The sequence below is a fragment of the Trachurus japonicus genome, chromosome 14, assembly GCF_045865225.1.
Source record: "Trachurus japonicus isolate A0001 chromosome 14, Traja_1.0".
NCBI lineage: Eukaryota > Metazoa > Chordata > Actinopteri > Carangiformes > Carangidae > Trachurus > Trachurus japonicus.
In genome coordinates, this window is record NC_140920.1 from 13,094,498 (window position 1) to 13,107,083 (window position 12,586).

At 40.8% G+C, this 12,586-nt stretch overlaps 1 protein-coding gene across 9 annotated transcripts; it reads right to left on the reverse strand.

The window, feature by feature from the left end:
* On the reverse strand, positions 1–10,651 carry aifm1 (apoptosis inducing factor mitochondrion associated 1). Of its 9 annotated transcripts, none has more exons than XM_085797598.1 (24): positions 10,406–10,651; positions 8,459–8,586; positions 8,094–8,196; positions 7,476–7,559; positions 6,113–6,184; positions 5,919–5,990; positions 5,760–5,825; positions 5,586–5,654; positions 5,423–5,482; positions 5,259–5,318; positions 5,068–5,151; positions 4,555–4,676; positions 4,333–4,463; positions 3,806–3,896; positions 3,567–3,651; positions 3,415–3,491; positions 3,162–3,270; positions 2,939–3,046; positions 2,702–2,790; positions 2,471–2,611; positions 1,645–1,787; positions 567–691; positions 276–466; positions 1–182 (listed from the first exon to the last, which is right to left on the reverse strand). In XM_085797598.1, exons 1-24 carry the CDS (start codon positions 10,491–10,493, stop codon positions 111–113), a joined length of 2,370 nt encoding a protein of 789 aa, XP_085653724.1. In that variant the 5' UTR covers positions 10,494–10,651; the 3' UTR covers positions 1–110. The 9 variants fall into 9 exon arrangements, with proteins under 9 accessions (XP_085653724.1, XP_085653723.1, XP_085653725.1 ...); XM_085797597.1 differs by having other exon boundaries at positions 5,256–5,318; XM_085797599.1 differs by lacking the exon at positions 5,259–5,318 and having other exon boundaries at positions 5,068–5,142.
* Between the last annotated feature and the right edge of the window lie 1,935 nt (positions 10,652–12,586).

A 12,586-nucleotide genomic window follows, 5' to 3' on the forward strand; every position in this document is an offset into this window, starting at 1 on the left:
TTTTGTATGCGTGATCACTTGTGTTTTAAAGAGTGTGGCAATGACTGCCAAAGTTCAGTCTTCCCATGAAGCATAATTCCCTCCAGTAATGAGTGCCAGCCTCCACCGTCTTAATCCTCATGAATGTTGAACAGCTTTGCCACTTCATTCAGATCTGCATGTTCCTCTCCATCCTTGATTATCTACAAATAAAACAATGGACAATTCACATTAACCACATAGTTAATCTACACTACGATACAACAAAGTTTCCTTAAAAAAGGGATGGTGCGTACCTTTCTTGCGATGGGCATCCTGTTGAAAACGTTCCACAGGATAATGCCCACTACGACCTTGTCTCGCAGGTAGAAGATGACTCCTTTGCCGTAGTTGTCTTTTTGCGGCGCCAAAGCAGGGGCAGGTGTTGAAGAGGCCACTGGGCTGACAGCTGTGTCCTCTGTTTCACTCTCCGAGCGGATCCCAGTTCCTGCGGCACGTTCGATGAAAAACGCACAATCAGATCCTCTGTCTCAAGAGTCTGTTTGTCAGAATTAAGATTTTTTCCACAAGACAATAAACGTTCCTACCTGACTTCTCTGTGGCAGCTTTAGGCGTGTCCTTGGCAGTGGCTTTGGCAAACACTCCCACTGTGGGCAGGCTGCTGTCGACAATCCCGATGGCTTCGTAGCCTACATCCGGACCCAGGTCACTCCTGTGAGAAACCACATGGAAATGGAAAACATGTTGAAGGAATAATAGGTACATTGTCCGAGCAAACACAAAACACTCTGCATATTTCTGCTGAAAGATTTTTCTAACATGCATCCTCCAATGTGAAGCACAGCAATTTCTAGCTTTTATACTTTACTTTCTCAAACACTGTATGTGTCTGCCTCACATATCTCTGCTTTTCTAGAGTAGACACATGCAACAGAGCCGAGAGCGCACATTTAGCTGTGAACTTCATTTGTCTGGAAGAAATACATAAAAACAAACCAACTTGAAGATATTTAAATGCGCTAACTGGCCAGTGCTGCTAAATAATCATAAGTGCTGTGTGTCCCATTCACTTATCAGAGGAGGCGCCACAGAAGCCTGATGACACATTACACGTCAGTGACAGGAATGTCAATCTGACTCCATCTTAAGTCATGATAGTTTGTCTCACGGCCCTGTGCTTTGTTTTCATTTTTTCTTGTCTACATTTACCACAGTCAAGCAGTGTTACATTTCACAAGCTCCTAAAAACAAAACACAGCGGTCAACTGTGAAGAAGGGGGAAATTACTCACTGAACAATTTTTTGTTGGTATTTTTATGACGGGTTTGAAAAAAGTCTGCCTGAGTAATGCAGCTCCTCTGCGGCCAACTCCTCCCTTAATGTCCTTTAAAGGCGTTTTAAATATTTCAGGACATAATGGTATTTAAGACTTCAAAGCAATCAAGCATGTTCATCTGACTTCTAAAAGGATTAAATCTGAGTCATTGTACATGCTGCCCCAGTGCCCACTTATATAAATATAACCTATGAATGCGGACAAGTGCAATCAGCAATTCAGACTGGTCCTCGCTCTCTAAAAACATCATTTCAACTTCAAGCTGGTTTCATTGGTTACGGTTTTAAAAAATTTGCAACTCAGGAAACAGGAAGTGGTCTAATACCCACCAGAACATAGACTGATGCCAGTAGGGTTTGCTGGCTCCTGTCATGTTCTCTCCAGCTAGTCTACCACTCACAACAGCGTGATCGTGGTGCTCCACTCGTCTGCGGCCCAGTCTGATGTCGTAGAAACAAGCAGCATCTCCAGCCTGGAATGAGGAGATTTGAGAGCATAGTGCATGGATTACAAATTAGTAATTATTTATCCCACATTAAAAGGTATTGATAAATCTTAATTTGAAGACAAAAAGCTACATTTAAAGACAGAGATGGACATGGAGGACGCGTCTCTGTTTTGTCTGGACTATGACTTGAGTTAGCCTGTAGAGGGCGGTATAATCAAAGAAAAGACTGAAAAGGTTTGGCAAAAATAAAAAAAGAGCACAGCAGCTCATGAAAAGTGTGTATGCAGCTTACCTCGATCTACTAAGTAAATAATATCAAACCTTACAAATCTACTACAGTAGCTTTTATCTTTCAATCATTTATTTAAACTCTGTCACTCATTTATCACTTTAGACCGATTTCCTCCAAAAGTAGGTGGTCAATGTTTCCATGCTGATATACAGTAAATATGTCTGACCGATAACTAATCTATTATTAACTCATGCTACACATTATGAGCTCAAGCATTTTTCTATTTTTACATAGATGGACAGAACACATGAACCATTGCAGAGGTCATAACTGTTACAATACTGGTGGAAGGACAATGTGTGTGGACTAACAGATTTTGAGATGAATAATGCATCGTTATCTCTCCTACGCAGCTCTTCATGATGTTGTTGCCTGTTGTGGCAGGAGTGAGCTCCTACCTTACCACTTAACTTACCACCCAAATATTGGACCTGGCTTGCAGCTCTGCATTGACCCGAAAGCCACCAAAGTCAGAGTCCACCTCCAGACCTGCCGACTTGGCAAGGTCAACGTTGGGCTCCAAGCCAACAGCTGCAACAATGTGATCCGTTTTCACCTACGAGAGCAACACACAAAATAATTATTAACTAATAAGTCTCTTCATTTCTTGAATTATGCTGCATATGGACAGAATAAAATGACCCACCAGTCTGCCATCCTTCAGCTTGATTTCTAGTTTATCTTCTTTGTAGGTCACAGACTTCACCAGAGCTTCTGAGATTATTTTCACACCCTCTAGAAAACCAAAGCAGGAACACTCATGTATTAATAAAGAGAACAAAAAAAAAAGATAAATAAATAACAGCTGTCTCTTTCCTTTGACCTTACAGCTAGTTGTATGAAATGAGGTTAAGACAAGCCATCAAGTAAAATGAACGTTAACCTTTCTTGACTTTTTCTGTCGTCCAGTTGCTCAGATACTCTGGCAGCACTTTGCCCATGTTGCCCTTCTCAGGGTACATCTGTATCACCTCCAGACCAGATTCCGTTGCTGGGAAAAGAAAAGAGCACAGAAGATCAAACCACAGAGCAATAACTCACTTCTGTTAAACATCAGCATTACCCTCTATTCTCTAATGTTGTGTCATCTAGTCTCAGAGCCTTACATCTCCTGCCGAGGGCACAGGCCAGCTCGCTGCCCAAGAAGCCACCGCCAATGATTGTGATGGACGAGATGTTTCTGGAGACCTTGTCCAGTGATTTGAAGTCATCGATCTGTGGAGGGGAACAACATTTACATCAAATTAACTTATGCAAAGTAAGTACTTCCATCACCTCAAAATATGACATGTTTCTACAGTATTTTGCCTCGTACCATCACTAACACATACTAGTGCCCCCTTGTGGCTAAACACTGACCTTGCGGAACAATGTTGTCCTCTTCATCACCTCCTCTCCTGCTCTTTCAACGGCCTGTAGATTTCTTGGCACGCCGCCTAAAGACCAAAGTTCAGTTAGTTTCCACCAGGTCTAAGCCACACGCACAGACAAATGCAAAGACAGAAGCTTACCCGTAGCGATTAAGCACTTGTCGTATGAAATCTCAGTATCATCGTCCAGTTTGACTTTGTTTCCCCTCACATCCATGTGAACCACCTAAAACGGATTAAATCACATTCAAACCGTGTTCAAAATCCCATTTTTAAGGATCCAAGACTACAATTGTAACGGTTATGGTAGTTTTTTCTATTAACTCAAATATGAATTGTAGAAAATTATTAAAATTCCAAATAAACAAATGCAAACCAACCTTTTTACCAGTGAGAACAGCCACTCCCCCATTTTGTGCACTATTAAATTCATCTGGCTGAATGTAGAAGGAAAGTGGTTGGAAGTAGATGCTGGAAAATAAATAAGATATTCAATTTAATACACTTTCTCATTAAAAACATGTTTATATATAACGTGTTGATTTTTTGCAACTAACTGGGTAGAGACTCATGCATAAACCAACCAAGGTTGCCCGTTTTAGTTGGTATTATGACATTAAGGTGGGGAAAAAAAATTTACAACACAGGATGTGGTGCAAGTTTTGTTTTGTGTCTACAGTGTTTGTTGTGACCAGTGTGAAGAAAAGAAGAAGCCAGCAGTATCAGAGTGTCTACATGCTGAGGTGAACAGCGATGTTTACATAAACAGAAACAAACAAAAAAAACACCACCAAAGGAATCTTTAATTGTAATTAAAGAACTTGAGTGGAATGACCATTTATCATAGGAAAGAAACAGAGACGGGTGTTGACACATAATGGGTCAGAGAAGAAACTTTTTAACACACCTTCTTTCCTTTCCATTCCACTGTTTAAATCGTAGTGTTTCTGTCACACTGGGGTCATCGGAGAACCACAGCTCCTTGGACAGCGGGGGTCTCATGTAGGGAAGGTCTGGCTCATCAGTAATAATTAATACCTGGTAGCAAACATGTGAAAAAAAAGTTTAACTGAGAATTCCCAGGTGCGAGTCAGTGGATAATGAAGTGAAAACAAAAGGCCTGACTCACCTTGGCACCAGGATCTCTGGCTCGAATAGACCGGGCAGCAGCGAAAGAGGCCGTGCCTCCGCCGATAAGGAGGTAGGGGGCGTGTGAGGGGACCTTGAGAGAGGCAGGTGTGGAGTCCGCTACTGCAGTTTGCATGCGAAAGAGAGCGGGCGAGAGAAAAGCAATAAGCCAAAACAGGAGAGAGACACAGGTCAGAATATGATCTTTCATGTTGATCAATACCCATGACCTATAAAAAAAAATACACCTGAAAGGAATAATTGGACCTGGTAAATAAAAGAAAATAAAGGTTTATGTGAGTAGAATTAACCTTTATCATTACAAGAACCCAAAACAGTGTGAAAAAGACATAAGCAGGAAGGAAGAAACGCTGTAATAAGAAAAAACTGTTATACAATAAATGGAAGAAAAGCTTGTGTGAAAGTAACATTAACATTATGGAAATGGGAGAAAGTATCGGTGTCATGTTTTTCCCGCCTCCCCGCTCCAACCGTAGCTGGACAATGGTCTTACCACTCTCTGCCACAACGTCAGGCTGAGGCTCGGCCGGCTCTGCTGCAGGCGTTTCTGCTGCTACTGCTGCTGCTGCTGTAGGTTCTGTTAGTACAACCGCATCATTTAAGGAGTTAAGACAAAGTAAACCCTCAGATGTGGCAAAAGTGCTTCACTGGCTCCATGCACAGCTCTGACTGAGTGCTTACCACTCTCTGCCACAACGTCGGGCTGAGGCTCGGCTGGCTCTGCTGCAGGGGTTTCTGCAGGTTCTGTTCGAATAACCGCATCATATAACCAGTTTAGATAAAATTAACCTTCTGATGTGGCAAAACTGCTTCATTGGCTCCATGCAGAGCTCTGACTGAGTGCTTACCACTCTCTGCCACAACGTCGGGCTGAGGCTCGGCTGGCTCTGCTGCAGCTGCTACAGGTTCTGTTCGAATAACCGCATCATTTAACCAGTTAAGATAAAGTAAACCCTCTGATGTGGCAAACGTGTTAATGTGCTCCATGCACAGCTCTGACTGAGTGCTTACCACTCTCTGCCACAATGTCAGGCTGAGGCTCGGCTGGCTCTGCTGCAGGGGTTTCTGCTGCTACAGGTTCTGTTCGAATAATTGCATCATTTATCCAGTTAAGACAAAATGAACCCTCACAATGTGGCAAAAGTGCTTTACTGGCTCCATGAGCAGCTCTGACTGAGTGCTTACCACTCTCTGCCACAACGTCAGGCTGAGGCTCGGCTGGCTCTGGCTCTGCTGCAGCTGCTACAGGTTCTGTTCGAATAACCGCATCATTTATCCAGTTAAGACAAAATTAACCATCGCATGTGGGAAAAAATGTATTAACTTCTCTAACTAACTGCTTACCACTCTCCTCAACAGGTGCTGGAGGCGGTTCTGTAAGCTCAACCGGGGGCAACTCAGCTGCAGGTGCTGGTTCTGGTAGTATAGTTGCAAAAGTTACATAATTGCCTCTAATGGTCACTACACCTTATATGTTAAATCTGTAAAAATTGCCTGTACTACTGCAGGGACTAATATCTTAGCTATTCAAATCTTACCCTCCTCAACTACAGGGGCAGCAGGTGGCTTTGCTGCTTCCTCTGGAGATGCTTCTGCCACCGGCTCATCTGCTGTTGAGGCAATTCATAGTACGGGTTTAGACTAAACTCTTTAGAGATCATTGAAGGGGAAGACTTTTGGTATCCATGCATTTCTCCAGCTTTAACCTTAGGAAAAGTCCGCAGAGCATGCAAACTATTACAGTATCAATTGGAAGCTGCCCAGTTTGTGGTTCAATTCTATAGAAATGTACAAATACCACAGCATATCAGTGGTTTTTGTGTTAAAAGCTTGTTAGCCTTGTGTGTGCTGAAGTCATCCAGATGCAAATATTCTGCAGGTTTAGGAAGTTTTTTGGTAAGAACCTATTTATTTATTCTCTATTATTATCTGTGACAACCATAACCAGAGTTATATTTGACAGAAATATTAACGAGGTCAAATGTCTCATCAGGCGTCATGTTACCACAATGTTTTTCACAAGTACCAGGGACTTTTGTAATTCTGTTTTAAGACTTCCTGTTTGGATTAGAAACTAGTGTGAAGACGATCTGCATCCGAAGCGCAGCACAAAATAGACCGGAGGAAGAAATATATCCACTTTAAAAGGGAAGCTTCCAATAATGACCAATATTACCACATTACAGTTGACATTAAAAATAATATTTTGAGGAAAGTCCCAGGGAAAAAAAGGTTCACAAAGTATGACACATTCACGGGGAAAATGCCAGGCAGGAGAGGTTTCCAATGAAATCACAAATATGATAGCAAAGTTCAGAAGGAGCCAAACATATTTGTAGAAAATACTCCCAACACTGTGTCTCACAAAAAACAGAAATACACATCAGAATGGAAAATGTGAGTATGTGAGTGTTCGTAAAATGAAACTGTAACAAGGGTTAATATACAATGTGAGGACATAAATGAATCAAACAAAACAAAGTAAGAATGACACATGCATCACTAAATACATGAGAGACACACAAGGAAATGAAAACATGCAACAAGAAGTTATGGTTCATGGACATAGACACGACTCACACAGGTTAAGACATAAACACAGGGCCCCATGTATAAATCCTGTCACCATCATAAAAGTGTATTTTTAACACATCACAGAAGTGACAATTATGAGCAGGGTATAAAGAAGAGTGAAAAGACAGGTGTGTTTAGCCCACTTATGTTGCACCAATCCGACTTTACCAGTTGGTGTCGCTAATTCTAACATGAGCCTTCATCAAAAGTACATTTAAATACATGCAAAGTACAACTTGTTATTCTCTTACTTTAGTTTTAAACAGACTTATACAAGAGGCACTCTTTATGCATGCATTCAGGTGTATAGAGCAGAATGCAGACTACCTGGGGATGGTTCAGTTGTTTCACTGGGGGCCGCTGCTTCAGTTTCTGGTGAAGGTGCTGCTTCAGGCTTTGGCTCAGGGACGGCTGAGAGAGGAATGAACAGATTCATCAAACAGCAGCTATGAAGTGATCAACTTGGACTGATATATAGCATATCATTTGACAATCAAACAATTAATTTATACACCAGAGTTAAAACTAAGAAGCCAATTGGTCATAAAGGTCATCTGAACACAGATTTAAATACAGTTTGTCTTGCTGTTTACATGGTAATAAAGAGGAAGCTATGGTGCACGCTGCAGAGTCAGCTAATTCTGAAGCAAATAACCTTAACCCTAACTACAGTTTAACACCACAAAGCTTTCCTTTAAAAGATTTTCATATAATATACAATATACATATCATATCATATCAGATGTTTATAGCTAAGGCACAGTTTATGCTCAGGTATGATAGAAAAGTAATTCACCTGCTGTCTCGGTGTCTTCTGCAGCCGAAACAAAGCAAAAATAACTAAAAATGTAAAATTCTTAATTGTATATACATAAAAGAAATATCACATTAAAATGCTGCAGCTTTGATTAGATTATCTTTGAACCTGTTTGTGAAATTACTCACCAGGAGGCTCTGACTGGGAGGGTGCGGCTGATATTTGTGCATCTGATTTACGTGTCATACGATCCAGGTATCTTTGCTGGTCACCAGTTACAGTTCGGTAGGTCTGTAAAAAAAAAAAAAAGTATTTTATTTACTCAACTAGTTTAACTATTGTACTACTACTGTAGGAAATAGCCTAAATCTGCCAATAAGATCCAGGTTCAACTGCCAGTCAACATCTGAACAGGCAGAGTGGGAACAAACAGCAAAAATGCTCACATTCAAATAAACCTCTATGGACCTAATCTTTGTCTGAAATGTCACATAAATAAACCACAATCATTTTTGATTAAGCATATCATATATTCTCACATATAAACACTCACATATATCCCCCCTCCAAGGCAGGCTGCTCCTACTAGGAGGAAGTACACCTTATTTTCCCCTCCTCCCCCAGCAGCCCCACTGGACATGTGGGCTGCTGGCACACGTACTGCACTGGCATTGTTCAAACCTGAAAACAATAAAGACAACAAATTAATTGGACAAAACTGTATCAACTACTGTCCCACAAAAAATAATGAGATCTATCAAAATCATGATATATCTCCAAGCCACATCTCATACACACTAATAATGACACTGACTAATGCAGTGCACTTGGATTTATAGATGAAATCTGTCATGTCTGATGATTAAAATATAACTTTTTGAATGGTGGAGGATGGTAAAATGACAAACAGCTGCATTAACCGTGACTGAAGAGGTGTTGGTTTTGTTACGTTGATCAGGATTATCAGGTTTTCACTGTCTGACTACTTAAATTAAGTATATATTCACTGCTTCTGTCAATAGCATCTGTCTTTGCTACGTGTCTGGACAAATTGCAATGATGACGCAAGATGCAACAAGCATGGCACTACTGTTCAGCCTTCTTTCCTATGTTTTATACAAGGGTGTGAAAAGGTGCTTCATTTGTGGTTAATGAAAGCAAAGGAGTAGCTAGTCTGGGTGACAATGTGATACATGCAGACAAGCAATTGCCAAATGTTGAATGCCGCTGGCTGTATGATACACCTGTAAAATGTGCCCATGGATGTTGTGAAAACATTTTATCTCTTCCCACCTAGACTACTGTGATGGATGTTTACTCGCACAGGAATCTCTTAAACATCTCCTGCTGGTTCAAACTGCTGCTGCTGCTGCTGCTGCTGCTGCTGCTGCTTGGCTTAATTACCAGGACAAAAGGCATGGTCACCTCTGATCACCTCTGTACTTGCCCCTTTACATTACATACATTACAAAAGGCTCACTCCTGGTAGATTAGTTCAGAATTGACTTCTCAACTTAAACAACATGAATGTCCTTCTCCTAAATACCAATGTGATTTATTTTACCTGGTATGTGCCCTTTTAACCACTGAGATCTGCTTTGGGATGCTTTCTATTTACTACCAGGTCGCAGCTTGTGACAAGAGGGTGACGGAGCTTTCTATGAAACCTCCACCTATTGAAATCCTAGCATGACAAGCCAGTTATTTAGCTTCTTTTAAACCCCTTCTTAAAACTTTTCCCTCTGTGAAAGTTATCATTTACATTAATTCCTCCAGTCAGTTTATTTGACCTCATGATGTTGTTGTTTCACTTCTTCTGTAATGTTGTTGTAATATTGTTAGGAAATGTGTCATACAGATAGGGTTTTTAAATATTGTTAAATAATAAGATTAATTATATAAATCACATTAAGATGATATAAAGTGAAATATGAAGTCTCAATGTTTCAGCATAAGCTCTGAACTTCACACCAAAAATAAAAATGGGCTCACTCAAACTTGGTGCCAAGTTTGCATGAGAATCATTGACTTGAATCAACCCTTTCTCGTAACTAATATGCCCCGTTTATTACCTGCCTTCATAATTATACACTCCAGCAAGCCACAGACATGTGCCTGTTGAGTTTATCCTATCAGGGTCTCAAGGGGCTTATACAACCCAAACAACCTCATGCATGACCCCAACCAAATCAGCATGGCTAAACCACACAGGACACAGATTATATACTTGACACACAAACCAGAACTGGTTTAAAAACTCAAAGATGTATCATCCACTATCATTGTATTTAAAGATCAATATGTGGTTGAAATTAGATAATTATTGACATGCCCTTGTATGCTACTATGTGTCAATTATCTACTTGGTCACCCAAACCAAGCAGGCGGCCATAAACCTGTCTGTCTGTCTGTCTTATTATTTAATACCACTCAGCGTGTGCTTGACTTGAGGCCAGCTAGCAAGGAGAGGAGACCCACAAGTTACTAACTAGTTACTGACCTGCTCTTTTCACATTCTGCCGGCACAGAGTTGACGAGTCTCTAGCTAGAGGTGCAAGCTTTTTCCAAACTGTTCTACATTTCAGCATCGTGGCTCAGCTCCGCGGTGACGGTTCCCAGTTCAGTGGCGGACTGCTTGCTGGTTTGGGACTACTAGCAGCTTGGTAACGTTGACCAAGTCCTACAAACCGCGCTCACTCAGTGACAACTAGCAGCACCGCGCTACCTACACGCCAAGGCCAGAGACAGGTCATACGTTTGAAGGGAGTCATGGGTAATTTTAACGTCTCTGTTGAGACGTAGGATTGGTCGCCGTTAGTAAACGTTAAGTAGAGTAACGACGACAGAGGAAAGATGGCGGCGGCTGCGTATGTACGTGACTTCCGTGTAGTTCTAAACGGTTGGACGGTGTTTTTTGTTGTTATTTTGTTGCCGTTGTGAATTCAGTTATTTCACTTTCCCCAAATCACCAGCAGAGTCAATTCATGTTAATTTATTTACAAAAAATGACACACAAATCCGTTTCAAATGGCGTAACACCGAGTGGAATAACTTGTTTCTCTCTGTTTTCTAGGCTCTTTGGTGACTGTCGTAGACCGGTTTCTTTTTCTCGACTTTTCTACGGTTTAACTGTGGCCTCGGGGCTCTGCTGCCCCCACAGCCTGCGTGATGTATTGCAGTCTGGACAGCAGAAGTTTTCCAGGGAGTTTTAATCAGAGACTGCGGCCTCAGGAGGAGGTAACAGAGGAGAATAACACATACATGGTATGACTCAGTGTGATTGTATTATTGACACAAAAACACGTGGAAATATAATTTGGGTGAATAACAGTATATTTTCTGGTAATACACGAGGTAAAGTAGATAAATAGGAGGGGTTTTTTTAGCATCATGCATGTGTTTATGTCCATGGATTTGTGTTTTAACCAAATGAAAACATTTAAATGTTATGCACTGTAATACCAAGTAAATGTGGGCCATGTGGGTGTAATGTAAGTCATGCATTCAAATCTTCATCGGGTTTTCACTGAGTCATAATGTATGAATATGAAATTTACCCAGTGATAATGTGATAATCTAGGTCATTATGTCGCCCTCTGCTGGGTGATCTGAAACCTGAACAGAGAAGGTGACATTGACTCTTTACAGTATTTATTCAACTGTAAAATGCTGATGGTCTGTTTTTACCTTTTGAAAACTTCTGATGATAGGAACCCATGATAGGAAAGAGTTTTCATTCTGACTATGAGGATGTATGAACTTCCCTTCAGTGAAGACATTTAAAATGGCGATGATGAGATGTGACTTATAAGTGGGATGCCTTTCCTTGTATTGTGAAGAGAAGTGAAAAGTGAACTTCTCTCGTTGAGTGAAAGATAGTTTGATAGAACACAAGCCATTGTGTGGTTTTGTTGTCTATAGTCACCACGTATGTCACATGTTTACAGTGTATTTGATCAAGTGACTGATATGATGTCAGAACATTTATGAAGAAATGAGGACTTGCCTAATCTTTATGCAACTACCCTCCCTCTTACTGCTAATAATATTACAATAAACAAAACTACTGTTACTAAGTACTATTGTGTTTTTTCTTCTTCTAATATTACTAATTTTCAATGTATATTATGGGCCTATACCATCTACCATTAAGCATCCCTATCCCTAGACATGCCTGCATATGAATACCCACAACTCAACAAGATACATACTGTACAAACAAAGTGCACAACATCATAAAACATGAGCCAATGAAATTAGCATGATTCATTATGAGCTCCTCACATTGATCCCACACCCAGAGGAAAAGGGTTTACAATCCTTCATAGACGCACCCTGAGTCACTGAGCCAGAAACTGCGAGAGAAACCACCTCAAGGTTCACATTTTGATCTGTTTCTCCCAGTTAAAACCACTTCTTGTTTCTTGCAGAGTTCACAAACCACATCAACAAACAAACAACATTACTACAGCAACGTGAAATCAATAACACATTTACCATATTAAACGTGAATCTGGAGATAAGATCTTTAAACGACATGTGACTCAGCGTCTCCGTGTTGTACAGTAGGTCAATACAAACTTAGCCCTGAAACCTGTCAAACCTCACTATTTGTTTTTCTTCCCTACAGCCCAACAGCTCCATCCACTTGCCCCGAGCACTAGAGAAAATAAACACATAA

Bases quoted from the DNA above. Each gene is read 5' to 3' on its own strand.
- aifm1 (XM_085797597.1), bottom strand. From the start codon at position 10,493: ATGCTGAAATGTAGAACAGTTTGGAAAAAGCTTGCACCTCTAGCTAGA. The intron at 5,655-5,759 runs GTAAGCACTCAG...TTATTCGAACAG, and splicing joins TGACGTTGTGGCAGAGAGTG to AACCTGTAGCAGCAGAAACC. The intron at 1,788-2,470 runs GTAAGTTAAGTG...TCCTCATTCCAG, and splicing joins CCAGGTCCAATATTTGGGTG to GCTGGAGATGCTGCTTGTTT.